The following is a 21,694-nucleotide window of genomic DNA, read 5'->3' on the forward strand; positions in this document are numbered from 1 at the left end:
ATTATGTACACGTACTTGGTTTATTTTTGCCAACACAGAATGAACGTCAATGTAGATCTATGTGTGTTGATTTTATACTTGTATTATGCCTGTCATCACGTGTCATATTCTCTTATTAAGGATTCAAAATCATAAACTCGTATTCAGTTATATTTAATACTGCAACGTACATTTGACAACATGGCAATAACGCTGGCTGGATACTGTGCTTTAAATGCTCATTCAATCTTAGGAATTCCAAGACAGAAAAAGTTTCCAATGCAACCATTATTCAATAGTTGTTCAAATTATGTAACTTTTCAAAATGGTATCAATGTCTATATATATTGTTATAATATGCATTTTGATTTCAGGGTTGATTCATCAAATAGCACTCCACATAAGAAAACTTTCAAAAACAATTACTATTCAACGTTTTTCAGCCAATGAACTTCAACGTTACATCAATGTCGATTTGGGTACGTTTATTATAAGTTGTATCATATAAGTTGTCTCATAACCCTAGTACCAACGCTTTGTATTCAACGTCATAAAAACTTTAAAATACAACCAATGTTCAACGTTCATTCCATGCAAACTTTTAGACATGGCATCAATATATTACGTTCAGTAGATGCAATGCTTCCACCGTTGATTTCTGAGCTAGCATTCAACATTTAAAAACTTTCATATACAACTAATATTCAATATTCATTAAATGCACAATTTTCAACATGGCATCAACGTCGATATATTATGTTGAGTAGATGTTATGCTTCCACCGTTAATTTCAGAGCTAGCATTCAACATTAAAAACTTTCAAATTCAATCATAATTCCACATTAGTTAAATGTTCGAGATAAACGTTGGGTAAACGTTAATTCAACCATTTGTGCCCGCTGGGAAAGTGCCACCAATAATCCGCACTCCACAACCCATTGCCTGTATTCACAATCCGCACTCCTCACTCCGGTGACTGCACCCAAGATATCAGCGGATTGTTGGTGTTAATTAACTAAACCAAACTAATGGGTAACTCAGGGCATCTGTCGACACTCTGGCTGTCCAGTTGTTCACCACCTTCCTAGACAGTGACCTTCGGACAACCCTTGACAACTCTGCCCACAACTCTACTCACACAATACTGTTCTACCCACAGGCCTTTCTGACTGATACTAAGAACAGTACACAATAAGTCCACTACTGCTGATACCTTACAGTTACTTGTAACTGCCTGAATTGCTTGACAGCAGTAGTGTGCACAAAAGGAATAGTCACACACAGCACTGTTCACTCACGGAACCAGACCTCCAGCATGTCCAGACTGACTACACCGCGTGCAGCATGGCATGTTTCAAACACAACATAAACTTGTGCCAGTCCCCACTGCCTTAAACATGTACATTTATATGGCGAATTAAGCAAAGATTAATGCTAATATATACGGGTACCAATTCAGTCGTCTCGCACATTCTCTGCTGCTATACAAAGATAAGAATGATATCATCTTTTAACTGAAACCTAGATGTGTATAAGCCACAGTAAGCACATGCAAGTACATGCACTTCACATGCACGTCTACAAATTTGTCACTTTTGATTCAAGAAACCCCCCCCCCATCTTTGTGTTGGTCATTGTTTGATCGGAATCTCAGGAATTCTTTACAGACTTCTAGGGGGGATGTGTTAGGTAACAATAGTTTACAGTGTATATAGGGATTAGACAGGTAAGGGGGGCTACCCCTCCGTCCCATATCTTCCCTGGTATACTTTGATAAACCACAGACCTAGATGTACACAAGTTTATGGGGATGATGTTACCAAATCTGATAACTAGCTTTTTTAATGAAAACAGAATACATTGAAAAACACAAAAGACTTGAAGCTGTGTCAATGTTCCTTTTTTTTCGAATCTCGCATTTGGCACCTTGTGTCTTGCATCTTTCATTCTGCATTATGTCTTCAATACCAAGGCTTGAAATGAGAAAGACGTCCTATAGTGAAGGTGTGAATCTGACTGCAGCAGGCCTAAGAAGCTGGGAGCTGCTAGATGGAACTCTGCAGATAGGCGACTTGCACTTGATAGTCTCTGCTTTGTCAAACCACTGAGCAACAATGAAACTGAGGCAGCTGTGTGAGTGTCCAGGCAAACCCTTTTTAGGGGCAGCACTGCTTGAACTGGAAGGGGAAACCCCAAGTAAAGGTTGGGTCAAGAAAGTTTGCTCAGACATACCTAGCTGGATAACTGGCTACAGTGGTAACAAATGTCAGAAAACAAAACTATAAAACCCTGTTTAAGACATTGATACTAGATTTGAGAGGACTACTCTGATTGCTAAGGAGCTGGAGTGATATAACTTCGATATCACTGTCCTTCAGGAGACAAGGATTGAATGCCAGGGACAGCTCACAAAAAGCAATACCTTCTTTTGGATTGGCCAAACCTACAGTAGAAGAGATGCTGGAGTGGCCTTTGTAATTGCTAGAATTGCTTCCAAGCTGCCTACATTACCAACAGGTACATGTATCTCAGAGGGGCTTATGACTCTTCATGTGCCTGAAGGAAATTAGAAATGACTCTTGACATTCATTAGTGTATGTGTCAACGATCATGTATCCAGAGGAAAAAAAAAGAATCTTTCTACCAGGATCTGGCAAAAGTGGTGGACAGTGTGCCTAATGTAGATAAACTCCTCATTCTGGGATACGTTAATGCAAGGGTCAGCAAGGACCACGTTAAATGTACATACGAAGGCATTATTGGACAATTTGGTAAGGGAAAGAAAAACTAACAGTGACCTCCCTCTGGATTTTTGTGCTCAATGTGACCTGATCATCACAAAAACATACTTTCACTGACAAAGAACTAATACACTTGGAGGCACCCAAGGTCCAAACAGTTCTATCTACTGGACTGTGTTGTGGCTCCAAAGAAGAATTTGCCCAAAGTACACTCAACAAAAGCACTGCTTGGAACTGAATGCTCAACTGATTACTATCTGGTCTGGACACAGCTGAGATTGAGGATGAAGATAAAAGCATGCAAGACACCCAGCACAGCACCCAAGAAAATGAATACCTTCAAACTTGTCAATGCCAGGTACTAAAAGAAGGCTGGCCACAGCAATGACATTTGTCTTCCAAGGTAAAAACCAGTCGGTGGCAGACACAGAAAACGTAAAAGAATTGGAAACAACTGAAAGAAACCGTCCACAGCACCGCAGAAGTGCTTGGCCATCCAAAGAGAAAATCATCTGATCGGGTTCCAAGACCACAATGAAGATATTAAAGCTGCTGCTGGAAAAATGAAAGCTCTACAATGTTCACCTACAAGAGAACTCTGTGAGTTAAGCAGCTTTCAGAAAATAGAGGTCACTATCCAGAGAAAGACCAAGAGTATGAAGGACACCTCGTGGAGCAGGAAGGCTGAAGAGCTTCAGGAAATGGCTTACAGGAATTACAGTACATGCATGGCCTCTACTAGCCTCCTATCCATCAGAGGAATGCCAAGAATGCCTAGACAAGCATACTGATCAATGGATTGGCCCTGAAGAATACACAGCCCTTCACCTATTTTGGCAGTACAGAGACAAGCACTAACTCTTCAGATTTGGAGGTTGACCACAGGATCCAAGCAGCAACTAAAGCATTTGGTGCTTTACACAGACATCTCTGATCCCACCATGACATTTCACTGCCCACAAAGATCACATACAATTCTGCTCTTGTACTATGCCTTCTGTGCTCAACTAAATGCATGACTCTCTACCGAAAGCATATAAAGATCCACACCAGGAAGCAGACTCCCTATTTGTGGCAACTCCAGCACATTCAATGGCAAGATCAGGTCATGAAATGGGGTGGTTCTGACAGCGTAGAAGCCCTCATTGCAGCCCTTCAACTATAATGGGAGGGCACATGCAGAGGATTCCAGATAATTGCCTTCCTACAACAGTGCTCTATGGAGAACCGAACCAGAGAAAAAGAAAGGTTGGTGGATATCAGAACTAGTCACCTATCTCTATTAGTGGTCAATAATGAAGGCAAATAAAATTAAATCCACAAATTCTTCTGCAATTTTATTAGTTTATTATACTACAACTAGACACTTCACAATGATAAATTACAAAGGACAAGTCACAGGTAAAATAACTTCATTATATGTATCTGGCCCTAGCCAAGGGTCAAATGGTAAAATCAAAAAAATGAAGATACACCTTCCATTAATTACAGTTTGCATGTAACTCTCCAGTAAAATCGTGTACCCCACTTTAATACCAAGAATCAAATTCGGTTTCTGTCAACAAGTTTTAATCAATTCAATTCCATGCAATAACTTTTATTCAAATTTACATTCAATTCCAAGTGCACCCTTATTTATCCACAATGATAATAGTCATTCCACATGAATTATAACTTAAACAATACTCTAAGGAAGGCTTCATATAATAATAAATTTAACTGACTTGATGCCTTTTATAAATGGGGCTGTGTAAATTCTGTGGGTCGATCACTCAATCTCTACTTGACTCAGCTTCAAATGGCCCCCCTCCACGTCCACACGTCTACACCCGTTACGTCTTCACGCGTTCCTCTTCTGTCAAGGCTTGGAACAGAGCATCAAGCCATGCCAGCCATCAAGATTCAAGCCATGCTAGCCATCAAGATTCCAGCTAGACCATCATGACCAGAGTACATCAAAAATTATCAAGGGCCATCTGTGAATTCACAATGTTCAGTAAATTCTCAAAATACTACGCTCTATTAATTAAACATGTAAATTAGCTCAACTTTCAGACTTTATATCACCAAAAGTGAAACATTAATGTTGTTTCCATACAGCCTTCAATATAGCACTTATTGTAGCATTGCTAGACCTTCCATCTTGGAACTCTCTAAATCAATTGACACAATTTTAGATCATAATCTGGATACAGCCACCACTTTTATCCAGCCCAATTATTCAAAATGTTCACCAGTTTGTTACTCCAATTAATTCAAACTCCTGATTCCATCCTTATTTCCCGTGCATCTCACAGCAATAAATTTGGTAAGGAAAGCAATATTTCTGTTATTCAATAGAAAATATTAACTTCTTTAACTTACGGTTGCTGGTCGATGTTGTTGACTTGTCTTCCTCAAACGTGCCCAGTAGAGATACAAAATTGAGTCAAAATCTGCTCAAAACACAATCCAATAAATTAGCTGAAATTCTTCCAAGTCAGGTGGACTCAGAAGATCTCTCTTTGGCCCTATGACTTGCCCAAAGGTCAAACAAACTAGCTGCAGCAGAGGTCATTAACGGCAAAACCACTCACTCAAAATACATGGGAGACAACTGCCCCAACTCTATTTTCAAACTGATCAACCTTCCACTAATTTACACCTCATTGGCTCATGTTCTTCAAACTTCACTGCACTACCACTCTCATTCAAACCAAAACTCGTGCATGTACAATCATGTTCCTTACTAGAGTGGGGGTACAGAAAACTATCTAAGTGTGTGTGTTTGAATGTGGGTATGGAAAAGATGCTCCCAAAAGTATGCGTGTGCAAGGTGTCTTTATTGTTTGACCAATCAACCACGGCTCTGCCCTATTCATACAGGCATGTACAGTAGCTAAGAGACTAAAGGGGGAAGACAGAAAAGAAACAGAGTTATTCACAGATACTCTGAAGGAGGTGTTGTAACACTGGAGAGAGGCTGCTAAAGGTGCCAAAAAGTGCTCAGAAAAAATGGCAATAAAATTTTTTGTATTACATCCCAAAAGACAGTCCAACCATTTGCCCAAATTAATATTGCATGTCCACAGAAGTACATCAGCCCTCCACTATTTTACATTACAGAACTTTTACACCACTTTCAATACTTAGACTTGTTAGACATGGCAATCAACATGGCACGGAAAGTTCCCTTCACTTAAAAAAGAATGCTATACCATAAGTTTTGCAGTAAGTGGTACATATAAATGAAATGATTTGCCCCAACAAACGAGAACCATGAGCTCCTTGAGCACATTCAAATCAGAACTATGTGAAGTTATTAGTTATCGTGAATCATGAAAACTAAAACCAGTCGGTGAAATATATTCCAGTCACCACAAAATTAAAATTAACACTTAAATATGTGAGCGAGGGGTGCAGAAGCTTGAGTATATAACTAGGCATAAAAGGATCATGAAAAATAACACAAAGTTTGGCAAAAAGGTTCTGCTCCCACCTGGGCTAATCCTTGCTACTGCATCTGAAACACAGGGCTTATGAATACAGCACATGGAGGCTCTAGATGAGGGTCTATATTCAGGATACAGTATGTCTCGTTGGAATTCAGCAAAGTCTTGTGGCATTCACTATACCAGAAGGGTCACAGTATCATTTTTCTCTGGGGAGGGGAGGGGTGTCTTGCTGATAAAATTCCTCAAGAACACCCAACAATCTAAAATCTACAGCAGGATTTTTTCCATACTATAGGGATCAGCATTAATGTACTGCCTTAACCACTTCTTGCCGGGGCAGTTATCAATGTTGATGATGCTGGGCGGGGATATTTATCATTTTTTTCTGTTTTCAAAATTCTTTAAAAATTCCTATCTTCATATACTGGACACTCAAAGTTGTCTGGTGACCACTCTAGCCTGACAGACAAAATCCATTGACGCCTGAGTATTTCAGCCAGGCCAGCAGCCTTGTAAAAAGGGCCCAGATTGTGCGGTGTCACGAACCTGGCTCAGTGTACTGCTGAACTCTTTTCAATAGGGGCCAGATTAGCATGCGGCGATGCTGTGTGGCTCATCGCTGCGGTGGTGGGGCGCTTTTGTACCGCTCACTCTAAATGCCCCAAACTGTGTTATACTGTTTCAAAACACGGCTGGATTATCTCCACTTTTGAGAGTGAAAAAATGTCGCTAATTCCCAGCAGGCGGGTCTTTTGTTCAGAGTACGGTCTTTTGTAATAAGGCCCTGTTCCCTTTTTCCAAGTTCAGAGACCCCAGACACGCATATAAAGCATGCGTGTCCAGATCCGGAATCCCCGGCAGGGAGTGGTTAAGCACCAGTGGCCTAAATTTGTGCTGGGAACTGGGAGTGGGTAGGAGATGGGCTATTGTGAGGAGGATAACTGCCCATCCATGGAAATTAAACAAGGGGGGAGAGGAGGTCGCCACTATATGACACAGGGGGGGTGATGTTCATGATTCAGATGTACCACGTGTAAAATGTATTGCATATCCTGCAGAACCTTACATCAAAACAACATATTTATGGGTTTTTAAAATTGCTCTCCCTTTTTGAGTGCTATTGAATACATTTTGGTTGTTGGGAACTTAGAAAAATTCTTCACAATCTGCCTCAATTTATTCACAGCATGAAAAATGCATTTGCTACACACCCACCAGTATCACTAAAGAACAGGAAGACAAATTAGGAGCAGCCTCTGATGACCATGGCGCTGACAATGGAGGATCCTGTGGCCTTTTATAGGTTAATTTTGATGTATAAAAATGTTAATTTGATGTATAAACACAAAATGATACATGTTGGCAAAGAATAGAAAAGCTCTGTGTCCATTCAATATCTAGCAAATTAAGAAATTAACCACTTCCTGCCGGTGACTCCGGGATCGGAGACGGATGGTTTATATGCGTGGCCAGGGTCTTCGAACTCGGACAAAGGAAACAGGGCCCTGTAACAAAAGAACGTACTCCGAACAAAAGACCAGGCTGCTGGGCATTACCGGCATTTTTCACTCTCAAAAGTGGTAATAATCCAGCCTTGTTTTGAAACCCTATACCAGGGTTTGGGGCATTGAGAGTGAGCGGATTACCACCGGGGACAAAAGCAATCCACCACCGCAGCGATGAGCCACACAGCACCGCTGCACGCTAATCTGGCCCCTATTGAAAAGAGGTCAGCAGAGTACTGAGCCAGGTTCGTGAACAAAAGACAGTTATATAACACCGCACAATCTGGGCTCTGTTTACAAGGCTGCAGGTCTGGCTGAAATACTCGGACATCAATGAAGGTCACCTATCAACTTAGAGTAGTGCCTGAAGATTACTTCGTGCGTCTATAAACGACCGTTAAATGAAATGATGAATTTTTGAAGGATTTTGAAAACGGAAAAAATGATAGTCATGCCGACCCAACATCATCAACATTGAAAAATGCCCCGGCACGAAGTGGTTAATGGACACAGAGCTTTTCCAGGACACAAAGCTTTTCTGTCCTTTGCTAACATGTATCATTTTTAAATTGATACATTAAATTATTTATTTAAGATAAGGTTAGTTAGAATTTGTAAATCCTGATGAGGTGTGCCTCGCAGCTGGAATACCAACCTGACCTACACTGTATATCATTCCAGAAGTAGATTTGACTCAACTTTTGGTCAGGGGTGAGATTTGAGGAAACCGTTAAATCCGGAGAAAATGTTGCTCTGATGTATCTTGATAATTAAGAATGTGCCTCCTTAAGTTCTCCAATCCTTTACAGGCATCAAGTTCACCAGCATTGATTAATAGATGAAATCATTATAATACATTGTCTTACCCTTTGCCACTTCCTTGGTTACCTGACATTTGAGTGAAAAAAATTCCCATGAATTCTTTTTGTCTGTCAATTGAAAGATCTCAACTGTAATCAGTAACTTTAGGGGCTAAAGTGATCAACTGAACTTCTGTAAAGAATCTAATTGGCTAATTGCCAGAGTATTGCATATTTTAACAGCTTCGTTGAAACATTCACTTGTAAATGCATAGACTGTAAGTGCATGGCACATATCCACAATGAGGTGTGCTGAGTCTTCATGGTTTAACTCCACATATTCCAACAGTTCGGTGGCATTCAATTGCATTCGCATGGGATTAACATCACAAGAACATGCACTCTAAATCTCCACTTGTACAAGTTTTGCATTTGCTGTCTTACAAAATTTAGAAAAAAAACAAGTTACAATTTTTACAAAGTCAAGCCAGATGGAAAAAAATCCAAACATCCTTAATTAACATTTTTAAACATCAGGAAATCCAGACAAATCTCACCTCTGTTCTAGAACAATTCTGTACTTTTACTGAAATGAACCTGACAACGTAACTGCTCTGAGCATATTCTTTTTTAGACCCCTTCACAGCTGGATTATTTTGACTGCTGGACTGTGGTATGCTCTGAATGGAGGGCTTTGTCCAGCAGCAAGCCCCATTGAACCAGCAGCTGCATGGTGAATAGACTGTATGTGTGGTATGCACTAATCCTCATACAATGGTGTGGTAGTAACCTGGTAGTAGTCCGTAGCGAAAGGGTTAAATATGACAGGCAGCAAACTGCCTTGGGCTCCATTTATACTTACTTGGCTGCTTTCTTATTGAGGGCGAGAAAAAATTCATTCACCCCTTCCAGCAGTGATGGTGTCTCAGTGAAGATGACTTTCAGGGGGTCTGAAGTTATCTCATGCTCAGTTAGCTGCTGGAAGGAACTCAGTGTGTGCCACAGCTTGCTTAGTGACTGAACAACTGTGTAAAACTCTGCAGATGAGCACTGTTGATGGAGTAACAATGAACATCTATGAAAGTGTACATGCTCTAAAATACACAATTTTATTATGTGATTGACAAACAGAGAGAACCAATATTCCTCCTAAAAATGCACACAAGAACTGTCTGTATCATCTCTGGATAAGAGAGCTTAGCAATTATATTGTATACAAGTTTCCAATAAAGAACATTCAAAATGACAGAATAGACCAACCGAACATCCTTTACCTTCTTATGATAGATGCTGCAAATGCCTTTCTCCAGGTCTGGTGCCCCGCTCAAGAGATCCCTTGTCTGATTCAATGCCTCACACTTGGAGTGCATCAATTCCTCAACTGCATCCTGACGATTCTTGATGTCACTGTTAACATAAATAATATGCTACAGTTTATCATCCGAACCCACTTTGGGACCCCAGTCTACAGAGCTGATAAGAAGCAACATCCTGGTAGCTTAAGTCAAGTCAACAATTGAACTAGGCCCCATGTGTAGTTTAAGTGCAGTTGATACAGCTCTAAAACTATATGTAATACATAAACATGTACACATACAGTACAGCCCAACAGTTTCTCTGAAAACTTACAAGGGGCCTTGTTGAACTCACGAGTAATGAGCGAGGGCCCTCAGTAAACACTCAAAAGTTTAAGATGGAAAGCTTGCGGTGAGCACCATGCAATATCTCTTTTTGAGTCTGTGTGGTTCTGATAAGAACCGGAGAGGCTCAACGTTTCGGACAGTGTGCTCTGTCCGTCATCAGGAGACTGACAGATGGACAGAGCACACTGTCCGAAACGTTGAGCCTCTCCGGTTCTTATCAGAACCACACAGACTCAAAAAGAGATATTGCATGGTGCTTACCGCAAGCTTTCCATCTTAGTCGTCTGTCACCATGAATAGCTTGAAATCCCACTCAAAAATTTGCGAGCAGTAAACGAGTGAAGCTCAAGACGAGTACAAGCGCTCGTTCTGTGTCCCGCGCTGTAAACCATTACGAGCGAGTGACAAACGCGGTGCCTTCACGCGAACATGTGGTGCCTTCCTGTGTGGTGCAGTTAACGTCACACAGCTACCCAACATGGAGATATAACTAAAACATGGCACGGAATTATACAAACTGCATCTTGAATTCCTTGATGCATAATTTTGCAATTGATTGGTTGTGATTACAGATATATATACCACAAACCAGTCTGTCTACACCAGTACATGAAGGTTTACTGTTTTTCAGAAGGCAAACTGCAATTTTCGGTCAAACTCAAAACCTTATCTGTGATGAAGGAACATATACCAGGCCCCCGTACTTGCCTATTCTGAAGATCCTTTCCTGTCAGAGTCACTTTAAGACTAAAATGCTTCCCCTCCCCCCAAATCCACTGCAACAGATTTTATAAATCCTCAATGACAACTGAAACACCCCCCCCCTCGCAAAAAGGCCTAAGTTTTATTTATTTTTTGGTCAAAAAACGATTTATATTGATGAATTTTATCAGTAAAAATCAGGCCACCACTGGCGATGCCGACATATATTTAACATATACATGTAGTTTGATTGGTGAATTGGCCACCACGTGGCACGTAACAAATTTTGGGATTGGATGAATTTCCATTGTGACTTCTGAGACGTGATAGTGATATGCGTTATGATATGCGTCCATGGCACGCCGGCCCCTTGACTTGACAACATCAAAATCCTCTGTGACAATCTGAGTTTACACTTTGGAATTTGTACGTATGCATGCTCCTCCTATATGAAAGGAATATTTTATTGCAATGGGCTACTTTCTTAAACTAGTTTTTTGGGCAAGAATATTTAAATTTCAACCAATTTTTCATCCCCAAATGCATGTTTACCCAATATTTTTCAATACATAGCTTTTTGTGCATGTTTTATAATAGGACTATATAGCACTGACACATTGAATTGGCTGCTTGTGTTAATTGTATCAAGATAAGATGAATTTTAAACCCCCTTTTTGTCGTGTTCTTTTTCTCTGACTGCCTCCACAGGCCAACTACCACTCCCAAATGCAAACAGTAAACACTTTGGTGCGAAATTTGTTGGGAAATTATTCCCCATAATTGTGCTGATCCATTCCCCTTAATGTGTTAAAATCGTAAGCACAAGGTAGACTCTCCAGGTGTTAGGCAGTTTTAAAATAGGCTACTCGTTTCAGACCCTCTGTCTAATTTTCATTTTTTAACTTGTCACTTGTAATTTGCTTCCCCATTCATGTCCAGTTGTCTTTCCCCCAAGTTTAAGCTAACCACTGACACACATCTGTAGACTTTTTTCAATGCTCTGCATACATCCACTTTGAATTCTTAAGACGAAATACACTTCTGTACTGTTGGTAATTGCCGAGTCATTTTCGGGACAAGCTTTTCCAGATTAAAATAGGTCTCCCTGTGTGTTTTTTTTATTTGATGTACATGTACTTCAAGTGACATATTGCTTTGAAGAGTGCAAGTTTAATATTGTGTGACTTGTCACATGATGACATCATCATCACATCAGGTCAATGTTCGTCTAAAGCCTCCCCCTTTCAAGATATCTGCAAAGTTTGAACCCAATGGGTCATTTATGACAAGATATACAGTGCTTTAAAGAGTTCACCTTTAATGTCACGTAACTTGTCACATGATGACATCATCATCATCTATAAGGTCAATATTTGTCGAAAGCCCTTCCCTTACAAGATATATGCAGGCTTGACCCCAACGGGGCATGTATGTCCCAAGATATAAGGCTTTGAAGAGTGCATCTTTAACCCCTTCACGGCGGTATTATTTTGTGGTATGCCCAGTATGCACGCTCTATCCAGCGGCAGGCCCCATTGAACCAGCAGCCGCATGGTGAATAAAATGTATGTGTGGTATGCACTAATCCTCACACAATAATGCGGCGTTTGCAGTCCACCATCGTGAAGGGGTTAATGTCACGTGACTTGTCTTCTGATGACATCATTATCATATTGGGTCATTATTCGTCTAAAGTCCTCCCCTTTCCAGATAAGTGCAAGGTTTGAACCCAATCGGACAAGTACCTTACAAGATACATTGCTTGAAAGAATGCACCTTTAATGTCACATGACTCATCACATGACGATGTCATTATCACATAAGGTCAAGTTTTGTCAAAGATGATTCCCTTTCTAGATAACTGCAAGGTTTCACCCAAATTGGACATGTCCTTCAGGAGTTATAAGGCTTTGAAGTTTGCTCCTTTAATGTCATGTTACTTGACACCATATGACTCCATGATGACAATGTTGTTCTTGGATCCTCCCTTGCTGGGAAACATAGAGTGCACACCTGATACATAGTCAGATCAAGAAAATTGTCCAAGACTGCCTGCGGAACAAAAAAAACATGTTCACAACCTATGGGGAATATAAAATATTCTAAAATCAATAAAAACTAGAACGGCAAAGCTGCCATGGCTTGCTGCTTGTTATGAATTTGAATTTCTTTCTTGTATTCAAGATGTATTTTTGCGTTGGGGAGATGTTAATTTTATATAACAGGTTTTGCCCTTACCCAACGTATATTAATAAGCACTGTATGCTCAGTGCTTGTCCGAGAGCTTGCGAAAAAACCTCACAAGATAGATAGTTCGCGGTACCCGCTGCTTCATTTGACTCGGACCGGCCAGCCGACCCCGGCAAGCTCGGTGGTCGAGTGGTTAAGACATCTGCACTAGTAAGCAGGAGGTCGTGGGTTCGAGTCCCACCCGAGTAAGCTTGTGAGGTTTTTTCGCAAGCTCTCGGACAAGCACTGAGCATACAGTGCTTATTAATATACGTTGGGTAAGGGCAAAACCTGTTATATAAAATTCTTTCTTGTAATAACAGGGAAGAGACATCCAAGTTATACAAATATGGTAACTCAATCAAACAAGTAAATACTAACAAAGCTTCATCAAAATGTCAAGATTGGTTGACATATGACTGCAATACAGATGTACAAGCTATTTTATCGACCTTAGCGATACAATTCATAGTACTCTATGAGAAAAAAACCTAGTCAGACCATAGAGCTACAACCCATGGTCAGACTGTGTGTTGAAAGGCACCTGTCATTAATAGTAAATCAACAAAGACTGCCACCAAGGGAGATACAGGTACAAAGGCTTCATAGTTCTTTACAGGAGAGACGAATGCCTGTAGAAAGTGGGTCCAGCTAGTACAGTAAGACTAGACCTGGATGATTATATAAGCAGTGCATTTGTGAGTTTGACAGATGGTGCATAATTAACATTCCTCTTAAGTATTGGGTACATGTACAGTTCTGCACTTTGATCCAACCCCATCATCCTATCCATTTTCTAATCCACCCCCTCCCCATCATCCTATCCATCTCCTACTCTGCCCCCTCCCCATTATTCCCTTCACTTCTTACTCTGGCTGTCCCATCATCCCACTAATCCAGCCCAACCATTACACCAACCTTATCCAGGATTTCATCCACTTTCTACATACATGTACCTTGTTCCCATGATCCTCCTCTTACAGATACCCCTCCCCCAACCGCTGAAGTGAATGATTATTCATACATCAAAATCAATAAACGTGTGTAAGTACAAAAACGTATACAAAACCTATAAAGAAAAACTTCACCCCTTAAACCTGATGTCACGTGACCCCTGATGATGGCATTATGACAATTTTGTTCTTGGACCCCCTCTTTGTAGTGGACTATGAGTGTACACAAATATCAAATCAATTAGATTGACCAGAGTCCCAAGTCTGGCTGTTGAAAACGAGTACGAAACCTATCGGGAAAAATAAATTTTCAAAAATCAATAAAAAGTCACCTGATGACGTCATCATGACGTAATAAATTTGGATGTTTTTTTGTATCAGGGTCTTCGTTGGGTGTAACTTTGGTTACAATTGAAGATCCCCAAATCACCAAACTACTAAGTCATGAAAACATGTACAAAGTCAACGGGCTGAAATAAATATTAGAAAATCAATCTATTAGAAAATCACTTGATGAAGCCATCGTGGCGTCTTTGTTATATGCACATTTTCAGACAACGGTCCTTCACTGATGTAAGTTTGATAAAGATCCAAAGTTGCTGAAGTCAGTGGTGGAAGAAATGTGTAAAAACCAAAGGGGATTTGGTTTAAGAGAAGAGGAAAGTGAAAAAACTAGAGGTCATCTGTCTGTTTGCCAACAGGAAAGAGGGCTTTTTCGCATTCCTATTGTTAATTTGAACAACGAATCTACTGCACAAACCTAAGGGTGATTATTCAATCATGACAATTTGGGTCCAAGGTTTCAACTCAATCAGGCATGTACAATATAAAATACACTACAAAACATTATTGTTATCATGGAAAGAGCACAGATTAGACATTTGTCCCTTTTGGCATTCCATACAATGCGATCAGCACTCGGCACCATGTATTGAATGCCCTACGCAAGGTTAAGATCATCGTCTACATCACTTTTCAGGTGATCAGACATCTATTCAAAATTCATTTTTCAGAATTTTTAACTCGTCGCTAGAGGGCGCTCGACAATTACATGACATCATCAGCAGATAATTTGAAGAACACTATACCGTTACAGAACAGCGTTAAAAACAACTTGATACCTATTACCACTTTTAAACGATAAGGCCATTTCCGGTTTCGACCGGAAAGAAGGGTCACATGATTTGACTCACACAATACGAATTAAAGACCAATTATACTATGGCACCTGTTGCAAACAGAATTTTGCAGGTGGCAACTGTAAGTTTTACATGGATTTTTAAATATTTAACATAATATTTAAATATTCAAAATTTAATGAAAAGTCACTTGATGACGCCATCATGACGTAATTATTTTAACAATGTCTTTGCCTTAGGGTCTGCGCTTGGTGTAACTTTGATGACGATCAACGATAGCTAAGTTACCGAAATGGTGCGACAACGTGAACAAAGTCAATGGGCTGAAATAAATACTAAAATATCAATAATAAATCACTTGATGATGTCATCATGACATCATTGTTCTATGCACATCTTTGATGAAGATCCAAAGTTGCTAAGGGACTAAAGTTGGTGGTGGAAGAAATATGTACAAAACAAAGGGGATTTAGGTCATCAGAAGAGGATGAAGAAGAAAAAAAAGCCCCAAAAACAGAACTAGAGGTTTTGTCTGTCTTAACCACTTCCTGCCGGGGGATCCGGGATCGGAGACGTATGGTTTATATGGGTGGCCGGGGTCTCCGAACTCGGACAAAGGAAACAGGGCCCTGTAACAAAAGAACGTACTCCGAACAAAAGACCAGGCTGCTGGGCATTACTGGCATTTTTCACTCTCAAAAGTGGTGATAATCCAGCCTTGTTTTGAAACCCTATACCAGGGTTTGGGGCATTGAGAGTGGGCGGATTACCACCGGGGACAAAAGCACTCCACCACCGCAGCGATGAGCTACACAGCACCGCTGCACGCTAATCTGGCCCCTATTGAAAAGAGGTCAGCAGTGCACTGAGCCAGGTTCGTGAACAAAAGACAGTTATATAACACCGCACAATCTGGGCTCTGTTTACAAGGCTGCAGGCCTGGCTGAAATACTCGGGCGTCAATGAAGGTCACCTATCAACTTAGAGTAGTGCCTGAAGATTACTTCAGGCACTACGTGTGGCTATAAACGACGGTTAAATGAAATGATGAATTTTTGAAGGATTTTGAAAACGGAAAAAATTATACTCATGCCGGCCCAGCATCATCAACATTGAAAAATGCCCTGGCACGAAGTGGTTAAAGACAGAGCAAAGGGCTTTTTCACATTTTCTTTTTTTTCATAAGAAAAAAGCACGCATTACTTCATTTGGGATAATACTACATTTGAATTTCTCACTTCTTACCCAAGCATTTATTCAAGAGTTCCCAAAGTTTCTAATGATGTGTTTGGTGACCTCATTATAACAAATATTTGAACCCTTTTGGACAAAAGAAGATACAAGGAATTAAAGTTTGCACCCTTTATTTACGTCATGTCACCTTGTCTACAACACTTCCCATTCTAGCTATCTACCAAATTTCAGCCCAATCAGACATGTGGTTCAAGAGATATAGGGCTGTAAAGAATGTACCATTAATGTCATGTGACTAGTCACATGATGAAGTCCTTACCACATCAGGTCAATGTTTGTCTAAAACTCTTCCTTTTCAAGAGGTCTGCAAGGTTTGAAATCAATCCAATATGTTCTTCAAGAGATATCGTGCTGTGAAAAGTACACCTTTAATGTCATATGACTTGTCTTCTGATGGCGTCATCATCACATCAGGTCATTATTCGTCGGAAGCCCTCACCTTTTAAGATAAATGCAAGGTTTGAACCTAATCGGACAAGTACTTTACAGGATGCATTGCTCGAAAGAGTGCACCTTTAATGCCACGTGACTGGTCAGGTGGCATTATCACGAGGTCAATTTTTGTCCATTGCACTTCCCTTTCTAGATACCTGCAAGGTTTCAACCAAATCGGATATGTCCTTCAGGAGATATAAGACTTTGAAGTTTGCTCGTTCAATGTTATGTCAGCTGACACAGTATGGCGTCATTACAACGATGTTGTTCTTGGACCCTCTCAGTTTGGGACTTAAAGAGTGCACACCTAATACACAGTCAATCAGATCAGGAAAATTGCCGAAGACTGGCTGTGGAACAAAACGTGTACAATCCCTAGGGAGAAAACTGCATCTTTAATCTCATGTCACGTGGCCATTGATGATGTTGAGATGATGCACGTGTTCTGGGACCCTCTGTACGTGGTGGAGTATTAATGTGCACAAACATGAAATCAATTAGATAGACCAGCGTCCCGAGGTGTGCCTGTTGAAAAACGTGTACAAAACCTGAAAAAATGAAATATTCAAAAATCAATACAAAAGAAGGTGAAAATGTCATCATGACATCATCAATTTTATATAAATTTTGCATCACGGTTTTACTTCTTTGTGTATTGTTTTATTTAAAATTCAATTTCATTAAACGTTTAAGTTAATTTTTTTTAGTTTAGTGGGTATCAAACCTCAGCAAACACAGTGTTCTCCCACAGCAAAGTGTGTAATAAGTATTACTTACCAAAATAAACCCAAAAGTCAGTACAGTGTAGAGACCACTGATGTGCTGAAAATCGTACTGACAATTGGCATTATTTTGCAAAACATATATACTTTGCTATGGGAGCAGGGCTTGTTTGTTGATGTTTGATATAGCCACTATTATGTAGGTCATGTGACTTAACAGGTGCAATCATTATGTTTCGCTTGCAGGCCATGATTATGTGTTTCACTTGCAGGCCATGATTTTGTGGATATGAGAGATTGAGTTTGTGTGGATATTCGTAATGCTAATACATATGTATACGCACTACCGTCTGTAAAGCTGATACTGGTTAAACTGAAGAAACATCCAAAACTTAATTGCCAATGGAAATTACATAAAATGGTCAAATCACAACACACAAGAAAAGAGCAGCAATATTCCTAGGGTGGACCATGTTCCACTGGATCACTACAATTACGTTTGCGAGCATTGATGCCCATATCAAAGTATGAATAATGTTGCAGACAGACAGCTATCGTTTTAGTCATTTAGTCAGGTGTTAAACACCTGCACTACACAGAATGTCTTTATGCTTTGTCCCCCCCCAAAAAAAACTTGATTATAAGCAGTTGGCCAACTAATAAATGCAGGTTGGTTTGGTGTTTCCTCTACTGTCATTCATCACCGACGTCAGAAAATCTGTGAGTTTTGTTGATGTTTTGTTTGATGTTTTCCCATGTAACTAAAAGATGGTGGTAAAGCGAGTTGGGTGCAATTGTACATACATGTATATGTGTTCATTCCATAGAGGACACACGTTTGAAAATTTTCTTGGAAATATTTCCATATTTCCTTAACCCTAACAGTCCTCAGTCCTCCAACAGGTGAAGGATTGAGTAGTGTTAGGGTTAATAAGTGGATTGAATGTATACACAAGGCAGTTGCTGCCATTTTGGTTTTATTATCTGTAATAATTTGGTTGTATACATTAAAGAACTATAGTTTGTTTCTAATTATGCCAGTGCATTGTCACTGACAAGAGAGTTGTCAGAATGACAGTCGGGTAGGAACATACATGTATTTTGGTGGATTTATTTGCCTGCTCTCAATAGTATCATTAATGAAATTGTCACAAGTGACTTGTGCACTGCATATCAAATGAAAGCACATCTAAAATGATTATTTTCATAAATATGCAACTGCCTCCATATACTGAGCTGTGGTCAAACTTGATTCAAGCGATTACAGTAAGTATCTTGGCTAAAGATTGATTAACAGTATTTTTCTGTTGAGAGAATCATACTGGTAGTTAACCACTTCCAGCCGGGGGCTCCGGTACCGGAGCCATAGGCCTTACATTTGGGGCCGGGGACTCCGAAATCGGAACTTTACTTTAAAAAAGAAAAAAGTTGCTGGGCGTTTCTTAAAAGTTTGGGGCTGTCAGTTAAAAAGTTTACGCCATCATTGGCCAGTGAATTGTGACTTTTTTTAAAGCCGGGGGGACCAAACTTATTTTGTAGCCGGGGTGACCGAACTTATCAAAGCCTGGAATAAAAGTACAAGGTCCTGAGAGCTGCTGGGCACTGCCAATCAATCCCTGTATTCTTTCAGCGCAGAGCGCTGCAACTAGCGGAGGTAATAGGTGTATTGTTTTGCAGAGCGCATTTGTTTGCGCTGCCAGGCGCTCGCAGGGGATTATCGCTGCACTGCACCGAAGACAAAGCGCGGGCTTGCGGGCTCATTATGCGCCTGCGCCCCATGAATGACCCGGCCCGGGCGCTGCTGGCCCTTGCCTCGTTGACTGACAGGGGACGGCCCTCGCTGCTTGAGAATAAAAACGCTGTGCAGTGTTCACATGTGTTCATATTGGGTATCGTGTTATTTAGAGTACAGACAACATGGCTGAAGTTATATCCGGAGAGTCCAGTTCTTCCAGCGAAAGCGAGTTTTATCTGATTTCAGACGAAGTTTCTTCGTCTTTTTCATCACCACCGTCACCTGCTCAAGTACAGTCAAGTACAGAAATTGACAGTGATGTACCCTTGGCGGTATATGCCAAGCGCAAGAGACAGTCCCGTACACAGACTGCCGCGTCGACCAGCAGCAGTGCCGCACCGTTCCGGTGGACAGATGAAGACAGTACACCGCTGAAGTACGGCTCCACCGGTAATGGTGGTGCCATCGATCCCCACCTGCATCGCAGCTCAACCTGCAGTGAAGCCTTTGAACTGTTTTTTGACGACGTTCTCTACAACAAGACGAGTGCAAGAGAGCAACCAGTATGCTGTGCAGAGGCCCGCTACGACATTGGTGCACATGCGATCATGGACTGATCTGAACACTAGAGAACTGAAGGCCTTTGCATAATGACGGGCATTGCGAAGCACCCCACCCTTCATAGCTTCTGGTCCACCGACAAACTACTGAAGATGACCCTATTCCCGTCCGTCGTGCCCCGAGATCGCTTCCTTGCCATCCTGCAGTCCCTGCACTTCAACGATAACACTGCCATGCCAGATGACTGCACCGACCGCCTCTTCAAAGTGCGCCCAGTCGTCGACCATCTTGCCCAGAAGTTTGCCACTGTCTATGTTCCTCAACGGGACATTTCCGTCGACAACTCCCTGCTGAAGTTTTACGGGCATCTCCGCTTCGCTACCTACAACCCCAGAAAGAGGGCCCGCTTCGGCATCAAGATGTACAAGTTGTGCCAGAGCACCAGGAGTGCCGCCGGGTACTGCTACAACTTCAAAATCTACACCGGCCAAAGTAAAGGAGACGTCCCAGCAACTACACAAGTGGTGATGGACCTGGTGAACGACCTAAGTGGTAAGGGCTACAACCTTGCCCTCGACCGGGCCTTTAGCAGTCCCGATTTGTTTCGACGACTTCACAACCAGAAGTTCAACGTCGTCGGCACAGTCATGGGGAACAGAAAAGGGATGCCAAAAGACCTGCAGTCCGTCAAGCTGAAGCGGGGCGAAACAGCATCCCGGTCGGCCGACCTGGGTGTCAGCAGTTCTCTCCTGGCCATGGTGTGGCGAGACAAGCGCAACATCCGTATGCTCTCCACCATGCATACGGCAGACATCCGTGGCACCGGCAAGCAAGACAGGACAGGGCAGGAAAAGCAGAAACCGACCTGTATCATCGAGTACAATGCCCTGATGGGGGGCGTTGACAAGAGCGACCAACTAGCGGCAAATCATCGAGCAACTCGTAAGTCCCTCAAGTGGTACATGAAGCTCTTCTTCTACCTGCTCGACTTGACGCTGGTGAACAGCTACGCCGTGTACCTGGCCGTTGGTCACGTCTCTCCTTCCTCGACTACCGCTTGAGTCTTGTCCGTGAGCTGCTGTTCAACGAGCCCTTGCCCGAGTACCGCCCTCAGCACGATACTCCACCATTCACCAACTCCCGCTTTGTCGGCCGACACTTCCCCCGTGGACTTTGAGAGGACCAGCTATGGCGACTTCCACAACCAGCAGTGTGTCCTCTGCGCTTCCCATGGTCTGCGAAAGAAGACACACTTCGAGTGCGACACGTGCCACTAGCCCCTCTGCATCGCCCCCTGCTTCAAGGAGTACCATACTGTCCACTAATTGACACTTTGAACATTTATTTTCATGGACATTTTCATTGACATTATATTTTGTGTTTTTCATGTGTGTTTTGACTTGATGCCCCACTTATCTAGTGTAAAACAATATGTCATTTCTGGTGGTTTTACCAGGTGGTCATAGTTTCAACCTTTGAAAAAAATGACAAAAAGGACAAAGTTTCTGGAAGGTACTGCTTTGAGGATGTAGTATTTTCATCTCTTGAAAAAGTGGCACATTTCCTTGTAATGGTTTTACTAGGTGGTCATGTTTTCAACCTTTGAATAAAAGTGACAAAAAGACGAAGTTTCTGGGAAGTACTGCTTTGAGGATGTTGTATTTTCATCTCTTGAAAAAGTGGCACATTTCCTTGTAATGGTTTTACTAGATCATGTTTTCAACCTTTGAAAAAAATGACAAAAAAAGACAAAGTTTCTGGAAAGTACTTTTTATTCCTTGCACCGGTGTTTGATTTTTATTTGATTAGAAAGAGTGGAAATTTATTTTACTACTTTTATGAGTTTAACTACTTCAATGAGA

At 41.3% G+C, this 21,694-nt stretch overlaps 1 protein-coding gene and 1 long non-coding RNA gene across 2 annotated transcripts in view; one reads left to right on the forward strand and one right to left on the reverse strand.

The window, feature by feature from the left end:
* msh3 (mutS homolog 3) overlaps positions 1 to 21,694 on the reverse strand; it is a 177,237-nt gene that overhangs the window by 65,665 nt on the left and 89,878 nt on the right. Inside the window, exons 11-12 of the mRNA XM_087137219.1 lie at positions 9,734 to 9,866; positions 9,322 to 9,509 (exon numbers count right to left, since the gene is read on the reverse strand). Coding sequence (XP_086993345.1) covers positions 9,322 to 9,509; positions 9,734 to 9,866 — 321 coding nt within the window. The remainder of the gene's footprint in view (positions 1 to 9,321; positions 9,510 to 9,733; positions 9,867 to 21,694) is intronic.
* Positions 1 to 21,694, forward strand: part of LOC110990128 (uncharacterized) — a 48,754-nt gene that overhangs the window by 3,270 nt on the left and 23,790 nt on the right. The gene's annotated exons all lie outside the window — the stretch shown is intronic.

The sequence above is a fragment of the Acanthaster planci genome, linkage group LG05, assembly GCF_054643075.1.
Source record: "Acanthaster planci isolate LZ-2023a linkage group LG05, COTS_SCS, whole genome shotgun sequence".
NCBI classification, from domain to species: domain Eukaryota; kingdom Metazoa; phylum Echinodermata; class Asteroidea; order Valvatida; family Acanthasteridae; genus Acanthaster; species Acanthaster planci.